This window comes from Lampetra fluviatilis, chromosome 40 (assembly GCF_964198595.1).
Source record: "Lampetra fluviatilis chromosome 40, kcLamFluv1.1, whole genome shotgun sequence".
Lineage (NCBI taxonomy): Eukaryota > Metazoa > Chordata > Hyperoartia > Petromyzontiformes > Petromyzontidae > Lampetra > Lampetra fluviatilis.
The window spans coordinates 7,298,011-7,316,963 of NC_136314.1; the positions used below are offsets into that span (position 1 = coordinate 7,298,011).

An 18,953-nucleotide genomic window follows, 5' to 3' on the forward strand; every position below is an offset into this window, starting at 1 on the left:
CAGGGATTAAAAGGGGCGGAGACGGACAGCACGTGGTCAGAGCTTGGAGGAACGAAGGTGGAAGCCACGTGGCGGGTGCCGTGGTCCGGAGCCTGCCACGTGGCGGGCCGCGGCAGTCTCTCTCTCTCCCTCTTACGCTGTCTGCCAACAGCGTGAAGGAGCCATGGAGCAGAGGAACGAGCATAGTGAGGGCTGTGAAAGAAACTTAATGAAGAATACTGAATTCCAGACGTTGTCCCAACGACCTTAATTACAATAGTATGTTCTATTGTTATGATTACTTTGTTATATTCTTAGTTCCTGTTTTATTAAGCTTGTTTACCCAGACTAATGACTGGGTGACTAGTTGGGTACGGTCAGGGCGAGGGCTGATGCCCTGGGTGGCTAGTTGGGTACGGCAAGGGGCTGGTACTAGTCACTGGGTGGCTAGTACCGGTATGGTCAGGGCGAGTACGCCGATGACGATCGAAGCTTCACACGTCCCCAGACTGCGCGTGCCTCCTTGCTCGCTGCATCGTGCGGCCTCTCTCAGGACGCTTGGCCTGTGCTTCCGTGGTCTCAGAAGGGCCCCCCCCCAATCCCGTCTCCCCGGCCACGCAGGGTCACGCGCACAAATTCACTCGGCGCTTCGGCTTGGCTATGACGAGACGTTCAACCTTTATTGTTCAGGGGGACGATGGACGGACGCGACGTGCGCACGCATCATCTCAGTGGGACGTGAACATTTTTGTTTTGTGTTTAGTATTGTGGAGTGGGGTGGGGGGGGGGGGTTGCGTTGGCGCGGTCGCCAGTTCCGTGTGCCACGCCAGCGGCTACAGACGCAGCCAATACATGGCACTGCGAATGCGGTTGTAGTCGGGCAGCTGCTCGATGGGACCTGCAGGCATCGGGGAAGGATGGGAAAGATGAAGCACACGGTTACAGAACGTTAACGGTCTCAACTTTGAGCGCGCCGTCTCCGCCACTACCACACAGAATCCACTGTGTCGGTGGCAGAGGTCGCAAACGGGTTTTGATTCCTTACCCGTACCCGGTCGCACCAGGGTCGCAAATGGGTACCCGTACCAGTACCCTACCCGATACCCGGCTACCCGTACCCGGCCGGGTACGGGTACCCGATTGCGACCTCTGGGATGAAGCCATGTTGCAGGCGTGGGTGGGTTGATTCTAGGAACTTGAATTGTGAGAAGAGACAAGACGTTGGGAAATGAGTGACAAACAGTTACTCACTAGTGACTCAAGGCCTACCCGTACCCGTACCCGGCCAGGTACGGGTAGCCGGGTATCGGGTAGGGTACGGGTACCGGATACCCGATCGCGACCTCTGGTCGGTGGGGCTCTGTGTCTGGGTGGAGCTGAGTGTGGGTGGAGCTGAGTGTGGGTGGAGCTGAGTGTGGGTGGAGCTGTGTATGGGTGGAGCTGTGTGTGGGTGGAGCTGTGTGTGGGTGGAGCTGTGTGTGGGTGGAGCTGTGTGTGGGTGGAGCTGTGTGTGGGTGGAGCTGTGTGTGGGTGGAGCTGTGTGTGGGTGGAGCTGAGTGTGGGTGGAGCTGTGTGTGGGTGGAGCTGTGTGTGGGTGGAGCTGTGTGTGGGTGGAGCTGAGTGTGGGTGGAGCTGTGTGTGGGTGGAGCTGTGTGTGGGTGGAGCTGTGTGTGGGTGGAGCTGTGTGTGGGTGGAGCTGAGTGTGGGTGGAGCTGTGTGTGGGTGGAGCTGTGTCTGGGTGGAGCTGTGTCTGGGTGGAGCTGTGTGTGGGTGGAGCTGTGTCTGGGTGGAGCTGAGTGTGGGTGGAGCTGTGTGTGAGTGGAGCTGTGTGTGGAGCTGTGTGTGGGTGGAGCTGTGTGTGGGTGGAGCTGAGTGTGGGTGGCGCTGAGTGTGGGTGGAGCTGAGTGTGTGTGGAGCTGAGTGTGGGTGGAGCTGTGTGTGGGTGGAGCTGAGTGTGGGTGGAGCTGAGTGTGGGTGGAGCTGTGTGTGGGTGGAGCTGTGTGTGTGTGGAGCTGAGTGTGGGTGGGTGGAGCTGTGTGTGGGTGGGGCTGAGTGTGGGTGGAGCTGAGTGTGGGTGGAGCTGAGTGTGTGTGGAGCTGAGTGTGGGTGGAGCTGTGTGTGGGTGGAGCCGAGTGTGGGTGGAGCCGAGTGTGGGTGGAGCTGTGTGTGGGTGGAGCTGAGTGTGGGTGGAGCTGTGTGTGGGTGGGTGGAGCTGTGTGTGGGTGGAGCTGAGTGTGGGTGGAGCTGTGTGTGGGTGGGGCTGAGTGTGGGTGGGGCTGAGTGTGGGTGGAGCTGAGTGTGGGTGGAGCTGAGTGTGGGTGGAGCTGAGTGTGGGTGGAGCTGAGTGTGGGTGGAGCCGTGTGTGAGTGGAGCCGAGTGTGGGTGGAGCCGAGTGTGGGTGGCGCCGAGTGTGGGTGGAGCCGAGTGTGGGTGGAGCCGTGTGTGGGTGGAGCTGAGTGTGGGTGGAGCTGAGTGTGGGTGGAGCCGAGTGTGGGTGGAGCTGTGTGTGGGTGGAGCTGTGTGTGGGTGGAGCTGTGTGTGGGTGGAGCTGAGTGTGGGTGGAGCTGAGTGTGGGTGGAGCTGTGTGTGGGTGGAGCTGAGTGTGGGTGGAGCTGTGTGTGGGTGGAGCTGTGTGTGGGTGGAGCTGAGTGTGGGTGGAGCTGTGTGTGGGTGGAGCTGAGTGTGGGTGGAGCTGTGTGTGGGTGGAGCTGTGTGTGGGTGGAGCTGAGTGTGGGTGGAGCTGAGTGTGGGTGGAGCTGTGTGTGGGTGGAGCTGTGTCTGGGTGGAGCTGAGTGTGGGTGGAGCTGTGTGTGGGTGGAGCTGTGTCTGGGTGGAGCTGAGTGTGGGTGGAGCTGTGTGTGAGTGGAGCTGTGTGTGGAGCTGTGTGTGGGTGGAGCTGTGTGTGGGTGGAGCTGAGTGTGGGTGGCGCTGAGTGTGGGTGGAGCTGAGTGTGTGTGGAGCTGTGTGTGGGTGGAGCTGAGTGTGGGTGGAGCTGTGTGTGGGTGGAGCTGAGTGTGGGTGGAGCTGAGTGTGGGTGGAGCTGTGTGTGGGTGGAGCTGTGTGTGTGTGGAGCTGAGTGTGGGTGGGTGGAGCTGTGTGTGGGTGGGGCTGAGTGTGGGTGGAGCTGAGTGTGGGTGGAGCTGAGTGTGTGTGGAGCTGAGTGTGGGTGGAGCCGAGTGTGGGTGGAGCCGAGTGTGGGTGGAGCCGAGTGTGGGTGGAGCCGAGTGTGGGTGGAGCTGAGTGTGGGTGGAGCTGTGTGTGTGTGGAGCTGAGTGTGGGTGGGTGGAGCTGTGTGTGGGTGGAGCTGAGTGTGGGTGGAGCTGTGTGTGGGTGGGGCTGAGTGTGGGTGGGGCTGAGTGTGGGTGGAGCTGAGTGTGGGTGGAGCTGAGTGTGGGTGGAGCTGAGTGTGGGTGGAGCTGAGTGTGGGTGGAGCCGTGTGTGAGTGGAGCCGAGTGTGGGTGGAGCCGAGTGTGGGTGGCGCCGAGTGTGGGTGGAGCCGAGTGTGGGTGGAGCCGTGTGTGGGTGGAGCCGAGTGTGGGTGGAGCTGAGTGTGGGTGGAGCCGAGTGTGGGTGGAGCTGTGTGTGGGTGGAGCTGTGTGTGGGTGGAGCTGTGTGTGGGTGGAGCTGTGTGTGGGTGGAGCTGTGTGTGAGTGGAGCTGTGTGTGGGTGGAGCTGTGTGTGGGTGGAGCTGAGTGTGGGTGGAGCTGTGTGTGGGTGGAGCTGTGTGTGGGTGGAGCTGTGTGTGGAGCTGAGTGTGGGTGGAGCTGAGTGTGGGTGGAGCTGAGTGTGGGTGGAGCTGAGTGTGGGTGGAGCTGTGTGTGGGTGGAGCTGTGTATGGGTGGAGCTGTGTGTGGGTGGAGCTGTGTGTGGGTGGAGCTGTGTGTGGGTGGAGCTGTGTGTGGGTGGAGCTGTGTGTGGGTGGAGCTGTGTGTGGGTGGAGCTGTGTGTGGGTGGAGCTGAGTGTGGGTGGAGCTGAGTGTGGGTGGAGCTGTGTGTGGGTGGAGCTGTGTGTGGGTGGAGCTGAGTGTGGGTGGAGCTGTGTGTGGGTGGGGAGCTGAGTGTGGGTGGAGCTGTGTGTGGGTGGAGCTGTGTGTGGGTGGAGCTGAGTGTGGGTGGAGCTGTGTGTGGGTGGAGCTGTGTCTGGGTGGAGCTGTGTCTGGGTGGAGCTGTGTGTGGGTGGAGCTGTGTCTGGGTGGAGCTGAGTGTGGGTGGAGCTGTGTGTGAGTGGAGCTGTGTGTGGAGCTGTGTGTGGGTGGAGCTGTGTGTGGGTGGAGCTGAGTGTGGGTGGAGCTGTGTGTGGGTGGAGCTGTGTGTGGGTGGAGCTGAGTGTGGGTGGAGCTGTGTGTGGGTGGAGCTGTGTCTGGGTAGAGCTGAGTGTGGGTGGAGCTGTGTGTGGGTGGAGCTGTGTCTGGGTGGAGCTGAGTGTGGGTGGAGCTGTGTGTGAGTGGAGCTGTGTGTGGAGCTGTGTGTGGGTGGAGCTGTGTGTGGGTGGAGCTGAGTGTGGGTGGCGCTGAGTGTGGGTGGAGCTGAGTGTGTGTGGAGCTGAGTGTGGGTGGAGCTGTGTGTGGGTGGAGCTGAGTGTGGGTGGAGCTGTGTGTGGGTGGAGCTGAGTGTGGGTGGAGCTGAGTGTGGGTGGAGCTGTGTGTGGGTGGAGCTGTGTGTGTGTGGAGCTGAGTGTGGGTGGGTGGAGCTGTGTGTGGGTGGGGCTGAGTGTGGGTGGAGCTGAGTGTGGGTGGAGCTGAGTGTGTGTGGAGCTGAGTGTGGGTGGAGCTGTGTGTGGGTGGAGCCGAGTGTGGGTGGAGCCGAGTGTGGGTGGAGCTGTGTGTGGGTGGAGCTGAGTGTGGGTGGAGCTGTGTGTGTGTGGAGCTGAGTGTGGGTGGGTGGAGCTGTGTGTGGGTGGAGCTGAGTGTGGGTGGAGCTGTGTGTGGGTGGGGCTGAGTGTGGGTGGGGCTGAGTGTGGGTGGAGCTGAGTGTGGGTGGAGCTGAGTGTGGGTGGAGCTGAGTGTGGGTGGAGCTGAGTGTGGGTGGAGCCGTGTGTGAGTGGAGCCGAGTGTGGGTGGAGCCGAGTGTGGGTGGCGCCGAGTGTGGGTGGAGCCGAGTGTGGGTGGAGCCGTGTGTGGGTGGAGCTGAGTGTGGGTGGAGCTGAGTGTGGGTGGAGCCGAGTGTGGGTGGAGCTGTGTGTGGGTGGAGCTGTGTGTGGGTGGAGCTGTGTGTGGGTGGAGCTGAGTGTGGGTGGAGCTGAGTGTGGGTGGAGCTGTGTGTGGGTGGAGCTGAGTGTGGGTGGAGCTGTGTGTGGGTGGAGCTGAGTGTGGGTGGAGCTGAGAGATGGTGGAGCTGAGTGTGGGTGGAGCTGTGTGTGGGTGGAGCTGAGTGTGGGTGGAGCTGAGTGTGGGTGGAGCTGTGTGTGGGTGGGGCTGTGTGTGGGTGGAGCTGAGTGTGGGTGGAGCTGAGTGTGGGTGGAGCTGAGTGTGGGTGGAGCTGAGTGTGGATGGAGCTGTGTGTGGGTGGAGCTGAGTGTGTGGGTGGGGCTGAGTGTGTGGGTGGAGCTGAGTGTGGGTGGAGCTGAGTGTGGGTGGAGCTGTGTGTGGGTGGGGCTGTGTGTGAGTTTAGTCATGAGCGTGGATCCCCCAGGCTGACTGACCGACGGCGGCAACGGCCGGGCACTTGTCGTAGATGTAGTGGGAGCAGACCCTGCGCAGAACCTTGGAATCCACAGCCTAGACACGCAGTACATACGCACACACACACACCGTGTTACACACACACAGACGCATGACATGCACGGCCACACACCACGGAACACACGAGCCTCGAATAACACACACACATCACGCTACTCACACGCACACCGTCATACACACACACGCACCGTCTTACACACACACACGCACACCGTCTTACACACACACGTACGCACCGTGTTACGCACACATTGTCACGAACGTGTTCCTCGTAATACCACACACACAATCTACGGATGCACCAAGCGACATGCACACTAACACAGCTCAGCTGTAGCGTGTTTGCAGCTTGTTGCGGAGGTCCAAGGTAGAAACCTGGCAGGCTGCCCTGGCCGATTGTACGGCGTTAACCGTAAATACACACCGATGCCCACTGGCATGCTGGTGCCGAATCACATTGCGCAGCACATTGGGGGTTACCCTCCAAATGTTTGAGATGTCATGGAAGGCAAATTTGAGTTGCCGAGGCATTTAGGCGAGCGCCATGTGAATGCAATGATGATTATGAGATCGTCATCTTGGAGTTGTCCCGGAACTGTACTCGGAGCCAACGGGGGGGGGGTGCAAGTATTGGGGAGTAATGTGGTCTCATTCACAGAGGCCACAGCGAGGCCACAGCGAGGCCTGCGGCTTCACGGGGATCAGCGCGAGCGCCCACGTACGTCGATTCGCGCCTCCAGCTCGGGCAGGGGAATGCGCCGCCCGTAGCAGAGCATCTGCCGCCCGATATCCTCGCAGATCGGAGTGGAACCTGGGTGTCGCACGCGGGCGCCACACACAGACGACGGTGTGAGAACCACGACCCCCGCCGGCCACCCCCACCACCAACGAATGCCGGGCAAGAGCCAGCACCGCGCCATCAATGCCGGGCGGTGGCCGATGGATAGTCGGGTAGGATTAGTGCGTGGTTAGCTACAGTGATTCGCGATATGCCCATAGGTTGGCTAGTTGTCTAGGGTTAGTACTCGTGGCTGGTTGGCTAGATTTGTATGTTTACAGGGAGGGATAGCACTACAGGCTGGTTGGCTCGAGATGAGGTCAACATTGGCTGATGAGGAGTTGGGCCAGCATCCGGCTGTTGGAGAGCATCACCTGTGAAGGCCGGTACGGCACATGATGGGGTGGGTGGCCAGCAGTATGCCTGGCAGTCTTCGTCTCCCCAGTGCTGATGTTTACACTCCGCACAAGATACTCATTTGAGGCCGAGCCTACCTAGGGGAGGACTTGGACTTCTTCAGATAACCGTCACTGGTGTTGGCTGCGAGCGGGAATCGAACCCGGGCTGCTGGGATCGTAGTGCAGCGCTCTAATCGCCGTCCTTACCACTGCTCGCTCGGCTACAGCACTAACGACAACACGCACACGCTCACAGGCACGCACCATCGAGCTGCAGCAGCATGTTGGTCTTGAGGAGGTTTTTGGCGCGAGTCACCTCACCGTCGGTCACGGACGTGCACAGGCGCATCCTGCAGGGCGAGATACACGGCACTGAGACACGGGACGGTGGTGACACAAAGCACAGTGGTGACACACGACATGGTGGTAAGACATTGCACGGTGGTGACACATGACATGGTGGTGATACACGGCACGGTGGTGATACACGGCACGGAGACACGGCACGGTGGTGGGAAGTTGGAGGAGCTGAAAGGGGTCGTTGGATGGCAGAGAACAGAGGACGGAGAAGACGTCGCATACGCACCACTCGGCCTGCACCCAGTGGAGCGTCTCCTCGATGCCCATGGAGTCGCACACCATGTACGTGCCCCAGAGCCCCGTGTCAGAGTAGCACGTGTTGAACGACTGGTAGCTGTGGCAGACGCTCTTCTGCGCCAAAGTCTGCGCCAGCTTGCTCGACAGGTTCTGCCAAGGAGTGGGGCGCAAGAAAACAGTGGGCGGGCCGTCCACACGGCTGACTCGACAGCTCCACAAGCAGCGCGCGGCTGAACGCGCACGGGACCGCACACACGGCTGTAAACACAAGATAGCTGGAGATGCACGCAGGCAGCTGCACGCACACAGCTGTAGGCATACAGACAGCTGAAGACACACAGCACACACACACCTGTACAGAGACAAAGACAGTTGTAGACACACACTCGCACACTACACACAGGCAGCTGGAGACAGACGCACACGCAGAGAGCTGTACACACAGGCAGCTACACACACACAGGCAGTTGTACACACACAGACAGCTACACACACACAGGCAACTGTACACACACACAGGCAGCTACACACACACAGGCAGCTGTACACACACAGACAGCTACACACACACACAGGCAGCAGTAGGCATACAGAGCGGTGGGAGTGTGACTCACGGCGCCGCCCCCGTAGGAGCGATCCCAGTTGCCGATGAGCGTGTTGGCCACCATGAGGGGGATGGTGTCGGCCTCGGGCCAGCCAACGCTCTCCACGGCCAGCGCCACGTGAGCCAGGGGCATCTTGTCGTCGCGCACCAGGATCTGCGCCGCACGCATACGGCCACGTCAGGAAGGGCGCACCACTGGCTAGGGCAGGCATCGCCACGGCCGCCCTCGCACGGCACACACGGGGGGGTCGCGGGTTCATCACGGGGGGACCTCGGGGTCATCGTGCCGGGTGATCACGGGGGGTCATTGCGGGGGGGGGGGGGGGGTCCCGGAGTCGCACCTCGCTGCCGGTGAAGCGGCACATGGGCAGCACGGGCACCTTGTCCCCCTCGTACTGGAAGGGAAGGTTGCCCAGGTGCTTCTGGGCCAACTGCACCAGCTCTTCGTGGCGGACGCCTGCATGCGACGCAGAGACGCACAGCGGCATGCGCAGAGACGTACACGCACACACGCGGAGAAATGTGTAAGAATACAAACACAGAAACAAAAATCAAGCACCCATGAAAGTGGTGGTTTATTTCCACCACTAACACTCGACCATTCCTCACTTAAAAAGATCTTGACTGAATTTAACATTCTTGTGTGCGCGTAACTGTGTGCGTGTGTGCATTCAAGTGTGTGCAAGTATGCATGTGTATCAAAGTGTGTGTAAGTATGCGTGTGTGTGCAAGTATGCGCATGTGTGTAAGTGTGCGCGTGTGCGTGTGCGAAAGTGTGTGTGCGTGTGTGTGCAAGTGTGCGTGTGTGCGCAAGTGTGCGTGTGTGTGCAAGTGTGCGCGTGTGTGTGCAAGTGTGCGTGTGTGTGCAAGTGTGCGTGCGCGTGTGTGTAAGTGTGCGTGTGTAAGTGTGCGCGTGTGTGCAAGTGTGCGCGTGTGTGCAAGTGTGCGCGTGTGTGCAAGTGTGCGCGTGTGTGTGCAAGTGTGCGCGTGTGTGCGTGCAAGTGTGCGCGTGTGTGTGCAAGTGTGCGTGTGTGTGCAAGTGTGCGTGTGTGTGCGTGTGTGCAAGTGTGCGTGTGTAAGTGTGCGCGTGTGTGCGTGTGCGTGCAAGTGTGCGTGTGTGTGCAAGTGTGCGTGTGTGTGCAAGTGTGCGTGTGTGTGCGTGTGCGTGCAAGTGTGCGCGTGTGTGCAAGTGTGCGCATCCGTGTTCGTACCTCCTGCGGCCGACAGCACCATGCGGGGCCCCTTGTAGTGGGTGCTGATGTAGTCGACCAGGTCTCCGCGCGCAATCGACCTGCACACGCCGCATGCGCCCACACCCGGCCATCAGCGCCGGCTCGTTTCACGTGGAGGCACGACCTCCGTGCCCCACGGATAAACGCGGCGCCGCTCTTGGGCGCTCGCATTGGCCGAGCACAAATACAAAAACGCGCTTAATCTACGCGGGACAACATAATTATATCTATGGGACCATTTGAACATCACGACAGCTGTATTATTCTTCACCTGAAGACGGCTGCTTGCGTTGTAGCCGAAACGTCGTGATAATTATTTTATTATGTTTTATTTTTATTATTTTATTACTTCCCTTCTACGTGACTTTACCGAAAGAACCAAGAAGCTGTATTATTGCCGCAAAGGGTTAGGCCTACTCCTTTTTCACCGTAATTATAACGGACCTCGGCTCGGCTCTAACCATACGCGAGCGAGGCGGGAGAGGCGGTAGCGCGTACTTTATGTTTTTCGTGGGCCCCAGGATGGTCCTGCCGAGCGCGGTGCCCTGGTAGGCGGTGGCGTGGAGGTAGTCGAACACCACCTCCTGCATGTTGGTCTCCACCTCCTGCATCTCGCGCAGGATCACCCCGCGCTCGCGCTCCATCTCCGCCTCGCCCAACGTGCTGTTCTGAATGATGTCCGCCAGGATCTCCACAGCTGGAGGCGCACGCGGTCACACACACATGCAGTCACAAAGACAAAGATCCCCCCCTATAGACTTAACAGACTGTTGGGGCAAGTGGTGTTAAGCAAGCACATATGCAGGCCGGCATGGCACACGAGGGGGTGGGTGGCCAGCACAACGCCAAACCACCTTCGATGGCAGACAGCTCAAGCGTGTACACGGGTCGGAGGAGCGCGGCGTCACACTCGTGTAAATGTGCTTGCTAAGGCGGTTCATAGGTCACTGGGTTCACAACGAAGAGCCCTAACCACAGCGCCACTTCTCCACCCGCACCAGGACACGGGCTGCCTGGTGCGAGCCCAGCACCAGGCCCGGCTGCGGCTACTCTCGGACAACGAGGGCCAGCAGAGCTATTGTGTGGGGGCCACCGTGACAATGATGTTGCACCGAGGAGGAGAGTGAACTTGGGTGGTGCGGGGACCACCCTGGCGCAGCGCACTCACCTTTGGGCAGGTCCTGTGCGAAGGCCTTGGCGAAGTAGACGGTCTGCTCACGCGACGTGTAGGCATTGAGGTGAGCGCCCATGTTCTCAATCTCCAGCTCCAGGTCGAGCTGGGAGCGCTTCTTCGTGCCCTATCCACGTACACATTCATGCACACACGCGCAGGCACATAAACACGCGCAGGCAAACAAAGACAAAGATCCCCCGTGTAGCCTTTAACAGACTTTTGGGGCAAGTGCTGTTGGCGAGCAACTATGAAGGCCGGCATAGCACGACACGGGATGGGTAGCTAATCCATACCCGGCCGCCTCCGTCTATCCGGTGCTGATGTTTACACATCGCACCAGGTAATCATTTTAGGTTGCGTTTACCTAAGGCAGACAGAGCACTGGCTCCAATACTCACCATTGTTTTTGTTTATGACCAGGAATCTACCTCTGGTCGTTGGGTTCGCAGCAGTGTGCTTAGCACTACACTCCCACATCCCAGACACAACACACACACCCGCACGCAGGCACAGACAGACAGACAATGGGAATGAGCCATAGCAGAGCCCTGCGGTGGTTGTGGGAGGAAGGGGAAGGCGTGGGGGTCAGGGCGCTCACGCTAGGTCACGTGACCACTCGCACCTTGAAGGCCATGTGCTCCAGGAAGTGGGCGGTCCCGTTGTTCTTCTCGTTCTCGTAGCGGCTGCCGGCGTCGATCCACAGCCCCACCTGCTCACTCCGCACATGGCGAGATGTTATCTCCCTCGCCTGGTATGCAGGAGGTCGTGGGTTCGACCCCCACCCTGATACCTGTATATTTGGAATTTGCATGGTTCTCCCCGTGGTCGCGTACATTTTTCTCCAGTTTTTCCCTCCACATTTTGAAACGTGCATTTGGCTGGTTTAGATTGCCATGTGATAAGTCACTTTGTTGAGCGATCATTTGTGGTCAGGTCGCATCTGAAAAAGCGAAGTAGGCTTTACCTGATATATAAAATAAACTAGATTTAAAGTATTTAACCAGAGCCTCCTCACAAGCACAGCCCTGATAACAGGCAACTCTAGTGTCGTAGGGCTCAATAGGTATTTAAATTACCCTTTGTTGGCTGTCATTGCAAGCACGACACAGAGGCGTTGTTTCTCTGTGTGCCTATGTGTGTGTTTCTCTGTGTCTGTGTTATCACTCTCTGCTTGTGTGTCTTTCTATGTGTCTCCGTGTCTGTGTTTTGTCTCTCTCTCAAATTTAGCAATTTTTGGAAGAACGTAATCAACCATGTAGGGTGTTGACTGTTACGTTAACCGACTCTCTGTGTTGTATTGCATTGTATTTCTAAGTTTACTAGGTTTGTTTTCTCTCTCATTTGTACCTGATGATGATTGCTTGTGTTGCAATCGAAACGTCGTATGCTATTATTTAATAAATTTTCTTTCTACGTGACTTTACAGAAAGAACCAAAGAGTAATTCCTGCAGTCACGAAAGCCCCAAATCAAGTTTTTAGCACCACTCCTGTAATTCAAAGGGCCTCTTATTGTGACAGAAGTGACTAAGTGTTCTAGAATTTGAAACACGGTTCAAAATATTCCCCATAGTACCCGATTAGCCGCAAAGTGATTGATAAATATAATGCGGGCTGTTTTAAAGTGGGAGGCCTCGTGTGGTCATGGGCCGTGTTTGTCCGATGGGCCGTAGGTTCCCCATCCCTGACTCAAGTAAAATACGACCCAGATGGTGACTGTGCTGTGCCCTTTTGTGATAGTAATGCCAAGGAGGTGAGGGTGGTGGGTGGTAAGGGGTGTGTGGTGGAGGGTGGGCAGCAATAACATCCATTGCCCCACCGGTCTGTTGAAGGTTACACAGAGGATCTGTCTTTGGGGGCAAGGGTAATGTGAGGGGTAAGTGTAAGAGTGGTGGGTGGTGTGGGTGGTGGGGGTGGTGAGGCTATCACTTACCGTGCACGTGTGTAGGCCCGAGTTCTCGGAGGCCACACGGAGGCCATTGTCGAGTGTGGACACCTGCGTCTCAGGGATGTTGAGCAGCGCCTGTGCGTAGCCCACATCACCCACGGTGCTCATGCAGCGACTCACCCGCCATGGCGCCTGCATCGGTCAACAACAGCGGAAAGCCGCTCTCATCAAATCAAGTTAAAAAAAACATCGCAAACGGCACGGCGAGAGCCGAGAAGTGTCCCCCCCGGGGCGGCGCGCGAGCCGAGCTCGGGACCGTGCTGGACGGGGGGACGACGACGACGGTGGGTGGTTCAATGATTGAGACAAAGGGAGACGTGTCAGCAGGTGGAAGAGACAAACAATAACGGGAGATAACGAATACAGGCGGGAGACGAGGGGACACCGATGGGCGATGGGTGGGGGACACACCGGACAGATGGGAGACGATTTGAGACGTCAGGGAGACAGGAGACAATTGAAGATACAGGGTCATGTAAAAAGTCAAGAGACACGTGGCAGACAGACAAGTAGAGACACAAGGTCAGATGGGAAACAGGAAGGGGAGATATGGCAGACAGTAGACAATAGGAGACATACCGGTAAAAGGGAAGACAATACGATGCATAGGGCAGACAAATATAAGAGGAAAAAGATGCAAGGTCAGATGGAGTATGACAAGGTGAGACATGGGGCAGGATGCTACATACAAGGGGGGTCCCAGGGGGTGGGGTCAGACGCAGGATAGAGACAAAATTAGATGGGAAACAGGAGGGGAGACGGCACAGGTGGAAGGGACAAGGGGTGTACAGGTTCCAGGAGACACAAGGTCAGCCTGCAGACAAGGGGATGGAAGGTGACAGGTAGGAGACCACAAGGGGAGACGCAGAGCAAGGCGAGGTCAGATGGGAGAGACAATTTCAGCGCCACTACGTGGTTCTTATTTTATCGACCCGGCCTCACTTTTGCACGAACGCATCTGATGACCGCTGGGAGACACTGGGACGCTTACGAAGCGGCAATTGCGAATCCCACACAAGCCAGCCGGCGTTTATTCATCCTGACGCGCACAACAACCAAGCGACTAGCAAATCTGCGCGATAACAAAAAAATAACCCACAGAAATCTCACAACTCACTTTCCTCCTTCACTCGAGGAAAGCCGCTCTCGTCAAATCAAGTCAAACAAACACCGCAAACGTCACGGCCAGAGCCGAGAAGTGTTACCCCCGGGGGGGGAGGGGGGGGGCACGCGAACACGCGAGCCGAGCTCGGGGGACCGTCATGCTGCTGCGGCTGCTGCTGCGGCTGCTGCTGCGGCTGCTGCTGCGGCTGCTGCTGCGGCTGCTGCTGCGGCTGCTGCTGCGGCTGCTGCTGCGGCTGCTGCTGCGGCTGCTGCTGCGGCTGCTGCTGCGGCTGCTGCTGCGGCTGCTGCTGCGGCTGCTGCTGCGGCTGCTGCTGCGGCTGCTGCTGCGGATGCTGCTGCTGCGGCTGCTGCTGCTGCGGCTGCTGCTGCTGCGGCTGCTGCTGCTGCTGCGGCTGCTGCTGCGGCTGCTGCTGCTGCTGCGGCTGCTGCTGCGGCTGCTGCGGCTGCTGCTACGGCTGCTGTGGCTGCTGCTGCTGCTACTGCTGCTGCTGCGGCTGCTGCTGCTGCGGCTGCTGCTGCTGCGGCTGCTGCGGCTGCTGCGGCTGCTGCTACGGCTGCTGCGGCTGCTGCTACGGCTGCTGCGGCTGCTGCTGCTGCGGCTGCTGCTACGGCTGCTGCTACGGCTGCTGCGGCTGCTGCTGCTGCTACTGCTGCTGCTGCTGCGGCTGCTGCGGCTGCTGCTGCTGCGGCTGCTGCTGCGGCTGCTGCGGCTGCTGCTACGGCTGCTGCGGCTACTGCTGCTGCTGCGGCTGCTGCTGCTGCGGCTGCTGCTGCGGCTGCTGCGGCTGCTGCTACGGCTGCTGCGGCTACTGCTGCTGCTGCGGCTGCTGCTGCTGCGGCTGCTGCTGCTGCTGCTGCGGCTGCTGCTGCTGCGGCTGCTGCGGATGCTGCTACGGCTACGGCCTCGCTGTAACGCAGAGGCCGCGTGCGACGAACGCCGCTCTCTGCTGCTGCCTCGGCACATCCCACTGGGACTTTTGCACAGAGCGTTGGTGTGCAGTGCTTTTTGTAAGATTTTTGCTGTTTTTTCCTGGATTTTTCTGTTTGGCATAGTCACTTTAAGATGAGTTATGCGCCTTTTGGCGTCATCTGGTCCAACACCATGTGAGACTAGGCTCTAAGGAAAGCTGTCTCGGGTGTGGACCAATCAACTTCAAGGACAGTGCACATTATCAGAGTTGTGTTTTTTGTTTGCATTATGACCGCAGGTATTGTGGTCTATGCAAACATGACTCCTTGTAAAAAAAGGTGTCAGTTTTGTTGCCAGATGAAAGGGTAAAAAAACAATTATCACTTTAAGATTCATCTTCTTGGTTCTGTCGGGGAGACAGCGTCATTCAGACGCTGTCTCCCCTAGAGACCTGATCTTCACCTGAGGACGGCTGCTTGCGTTGTGGCCGAAACGTCGTGAGAATTATTTTATTATGTTTTATTTGTATTATTTTATTATTTCCCTTCTACGTGACTTTACCGAAAGAACCAAGAAGATGAATCCCTGCAGTCACGAAAGCTTTACATCGAAAAAAAAGATGATGATGTTGATGATGATAATGTTGATGATGATGATGTTAATGATGTTGATGTTAATGATGATGATGATGTTGATGATGATGTGAATGACGCTGTCTTCACGACAGACCTGTTCTTCACCTGAGGATGGCTGCTTGCGTTGTGGCCGAAACGTCGTGAGAATTTATTTTATTATGTTTTATTTTTTATTATTTTATTATTTCCCTTCTACGTGACTTTACCGAAAGAACCAAGAAGATGAATCCCTGCAGTCACGAAAGCTTTACATCGAAATCACTTTAAGATGTTTTCTTGTTCGTGTTTCTTGTTCGTTGCGGTTGCACCCGATTCAAGAGCCGACAACTCAACAGGGTTTTAACTAATAAATGAAACTAAAAAACAACTGAAACGTCTCCCACCGTGGCCCAAATCCCCGATACCGCCGCGCGGCCTAGCGAGCCCTGCGTGGGACTAGCGTCCCCGTGACCTCGACGCCGCGCGCTTCGCAGGAGATGGCGCGTGGCCTCCCCCCCACCGCCGCCGCGATTAAGTCGGAGCGGCTTGACGAGGGGGTGACGAAGGTGGACGATGAGGAGGAGAATGAGGAGGGTGGACGAGGGAGCGACTCACCCGAGTGGCGCGACGGGTAACGCCGCGCAGAGCCCGAGACAGACACAGCGACGCCATCGTTGGATCGAATCGAAGTGCGAGAATCGTCGCGTCAATTACGCCACGAAACGATTCCTTTGCGTCAATGCTATTCGCGTGTAATCGATTCGATAATTGTGGGCGAGACGACCCCGGGACATTGAGACGGGACCTGACACGGAGAATCGATTCAAATGGTTCGATAAGTGCCGTTGGATCGAATCGATTGCAAGGTCGGGGGTTTGACACGTGGGTGTGGATCGATACAGTTGCGTAGTCGATTAATAGATTCCCACTATATTTATCTTGTCGGAATCCGATGAGCCATGAAGCTCTTTGTCACAGATGTGTCACAGACTGAACAGTCGGTCAGCAAGTTAGAACAACAACCAATACAAACAAACGACACAAGTGCAACATCGAGAAAAGGAACTCACTGAAACATAAACAAATAAAGTGCACAAGCACAAATTGCTCAAGTAACATACTGTACATTCCTGTAGATTTGTCAACACAAATAATGAAGTTGGAGACACGCTCGTGCTTGTGAGTGTGGTAGTCCACTGATGGGGGAATCAAACTTTACAGCCTCATAATACGAGGTTTGTTTTGCGTTAGATCGTGTAAATATATAAATGTGTCGTTAAAACCCGCCACCACCCGACACAGCCAACTAGTAAGTGTTGTCACGTAAACAGAACGTGCCAATTCGTCACTAGTCCAGCACACCGGTTGTGTGTTGGAGGGCAAAGCCGCACAACATTTACAATCTGAGCACGACGTTTCGCCAGGAATTGCAACCGGCATCATCAGGCGGCAGCCACTGCACACAGGATTGTAGCGAAACTACAGAATGCAATCTCCATCACGGGACCTCCTTTGCCAGTTCCAAAATATGTCTCTGGTGTGGACCAATCAGTTTCAAAGACAATGCATATATTATCAGTATGTTTTTTGTTTGCATTCCGATCACAGGCATTGTGGTTAATGCAGACATGATTCCTCGTAAAAGTTTCAGTTTCGTGTTTTAACATCTTAACAGCTGTTTTGTTTCCAGAAAAAAGGGGAAACCCTATTCTCATACAGAATGCAATGTCGAGCACCGCATCTCGTCTCGCGTGGTGGTGAAGGTGGTGGTGATGCAGCGCCTCCAGTGGCTGCAGGGGTTACACAGGCCAATCGAGTCTTAACCCGACATACACACGCAAGAGTTCAAGTTCAAGTGCATTTATTAGGTATAGCCCTGTGAGCCATTCGGCTCTTGAATCGGGTGCAACCGCAACAAACAAAAAACAAAAACATGAACAAAAAACATCTTAAAGTGAATATGTGACTAAGTGCAAACAGAAAATCCAAGAAAAGACAGCAAAATATTACAACAAAAAAAAACACCGTGCACACCAACGCTGTGTGCAAAAATTCCAGTGGGATGCAAGTCAAACAACCAACAACAACCACAAGACAACTTAGATTAAGAGACAATTCACTTCCAGTCTATACAAATAAATTGATGCACATCCCATGAGCCACACGTCCTTCTGGTAGTAGTGCATTATATCAGCAGCATCGCTTGAACACAAGCAAAACTCTGGACCGGGTTCGACATTCGATGTTTCTCATCAGCAGTGTCAGGGTGAGGGAGGGGCTTTTGTACGCAGCATGGACGGGTAGTGCCTTTTCTGTAGGATTTAATTGTTTATGTACGTGATGTTTAGATTTGTGTACAATGAATTTTAGGTGAATCTTGTAATTTTATTGTTTGTTGCGGTTGCACCCAAATCAAGAGCCGAATGGCTCACAGGGTAAATCCTGATTTAAAGCATCGTGACTGCAGGGATTCATGTTCTTGGTTCTTTCGGTAAAGTCACGTAGAAGGGAAATAATAAAATAATATAAATATAAAACAATAACAATTCTCACGACGTTTCCACTGCAACACAAGCAATCATCATCAGGTGTGAAATCCACAGCAAGAAAATTTCAAAATGTTCTTGCTGTGGATTTCACACCTTGCTGTGGATTTCACACCTTGCTGTGGATTTCACACCTGATGATGATTGCTTGTGTTGCAGTCGAAACGTTGTGAGAATTTTTATTGTTTGATATTTATATTATTTTATTATTTCCCTTCTACGTGACTTTACCGAAAGAACCAAGAATATGAATAGGGTAAATCCTAATAAATTAAACTGAAACTGAGGCTGGCTTGTACCAATGCTGCTGACCTGCCAGATGTTGCTCCTTCCGCTTGCTGACCCAGGAAAACCTCACCGAGTCCCAAGACTTGTTGTTGTTCAGGAGAGTGCTGCTACGTTTGTCGCAGTACGGGGGCGATGTTGCCGCTGCTGTGTGTGATCCCAATTGAGTCATTTGCGGGACATTTTTCAGCATTTGGGATTTTTCCACCAATACGAGTTAAGTTTTTTTTTTGTACGGAAGGAAACCGGAGGAAACCCGTTGCAGGAAAGAGGGAGAGAAAATATACAAACTCCATACGCCCGAGTCGAGAATCGAGCCCGAGAACCGAGGCGCGACTTCCACCACCCTGTCGCCCCAGATGCGACACGGCACCGTGTTGGACAGATGCCACCACTCCGATCGCTGTCAATGGAATAGCATCTGCAATGGCCCTCTCTAGCCTCTCCCCCACCCTTCCCACACCACAATTATCACCATGGTAAAGTATGGTCAAACAGCCCTCAAGGCTAACACGGTGCGGAGAAGCCTGCATCCATATACAGAGCTGTGAATTATTCTATAATTATTATTAATGATATCAGTCAAGTTATTTCTCCAGCTAGTCCCACGGCGGCTCATAATTTGAAGCAATCTCGCTGACACCGACCGAGCGTTCCTCTCCGAGGCTCGCGGTAGCCTGCGACCACTGCCCACCTCTCCACGTTGACCACGTGCTGCGTTGACCACGTGCTGCGTTGACCACGTGTTGGAGTTTGTTCGATGTGACCTCGCGGTGACCCGAGCAGAGTCACCAAGCTAGCCGGTGTCGCCCTCGCAACAATGATTCACCATTGACCTAACCCACGCAGATAGTGGGGGGTGTGCGGGGTGGCGTTCTACCAAGACGCAGATGCTGGAGTTTGACCCCAGATTCTGATGTTCACTGTGACAATGGCTTGTCTCACTGGACTGTGGACCGCGGGTCTCCCCTGCAAGTCATTGTGAACTTGCACTCGGATAGTGTTCTTGTCACCCCTGCCGTATCGACCGCAATTTGCAATCAAAGGCAACTCCTGTTTATATTTTATTCTTATATAGTCGCCT

At 55.9% G+C, this 18,953-nt stretch overlaps 2 protein-coding genes across 2 annotated transcripts in view; one reads left to right on the forward strand and one right to left on the reverse strand.

The window, feature by feature from the left end:
* Positions 1 to 634: 634 nt before the first annotated feature.
* Positions 635 to 15,780, reverse strand: LOC144946183 (mitochondrial-processing peptidase subunit beta-like). The gene is made up of 13 exons (XM_078875008.1): positions 15,654 to 15,780; positions 12,375 to 12,521; positions 11,066 to 11,152; positions 10,438 to 10,567; positions 9,768 to 9,966; positions 9,249 to 9,328; positions 8,379 to 8,494; positions 8,048 to 8,191; positions 7,423 to 7,583; positions 7,101 to 7,186; positions 6,383 to 6,471; positions 5,621 to 5,696; positions 635 to 877 (listed from the first exon to the last, which is right to left on the reverse strand). The coding sequence occupies exons 1-13, from the start codon at positions 15,708 to 15,710 to the stop codon at positions 813 to 815; spliced, it is 1,437 nt and encodes a 478-aa protein (XP_078731134.1). The 5' UTR covers positions 15,711 to 15,780; the 3' UTR covers positions 635 to 812.
* A 710-nt stretch (positions 15,781 to 16,490) lies between these two features.
* The window catches only part of LOC144946188 (prestin-like), a 68,662-nt gene continuing 66,199 nt past the window's right edge, over positions 16,491 to 18,953 (forward strand). The window contains exon 1 of the mRNA XM_078875015.1: positions 16,491 to 16,494. Coding sequence (XP_078731141.1) covers position 16,494 — 1 coding nt within the window. The 5' untranslated portion in view covers positions 16,491 to 16,493. The remainder of the gene's footprint in view (positions 16,495 to 18,953) is intronic.

Excerpts from the sequence above, each read along its gene's own strand:
- LOC144946183 (XM_078875008.1), bottom strand. The coding sequence starts at position 15,710 with ATGGCGTCGCTGTGTCTGTCTCGGGCTCTGCGCGGCGTTACCCGTCGC. Across the intron at positions 8,192-8,378 it reads GCCGCTTCACCGGCAGCGAG|ATCCTGGTGCGCGACGACAA; the intron begins GTGCGACTCCGG and ends CGTGCGGCGCAG. Across the intron at positions 5,697-6,382 it reads AGCTGGAGGCGCGAATCGAC|GCTGTGGATTCCAAGGTTCT; the intron begins GTACGTGGGCGC and ends CTGCGTGTCTAG.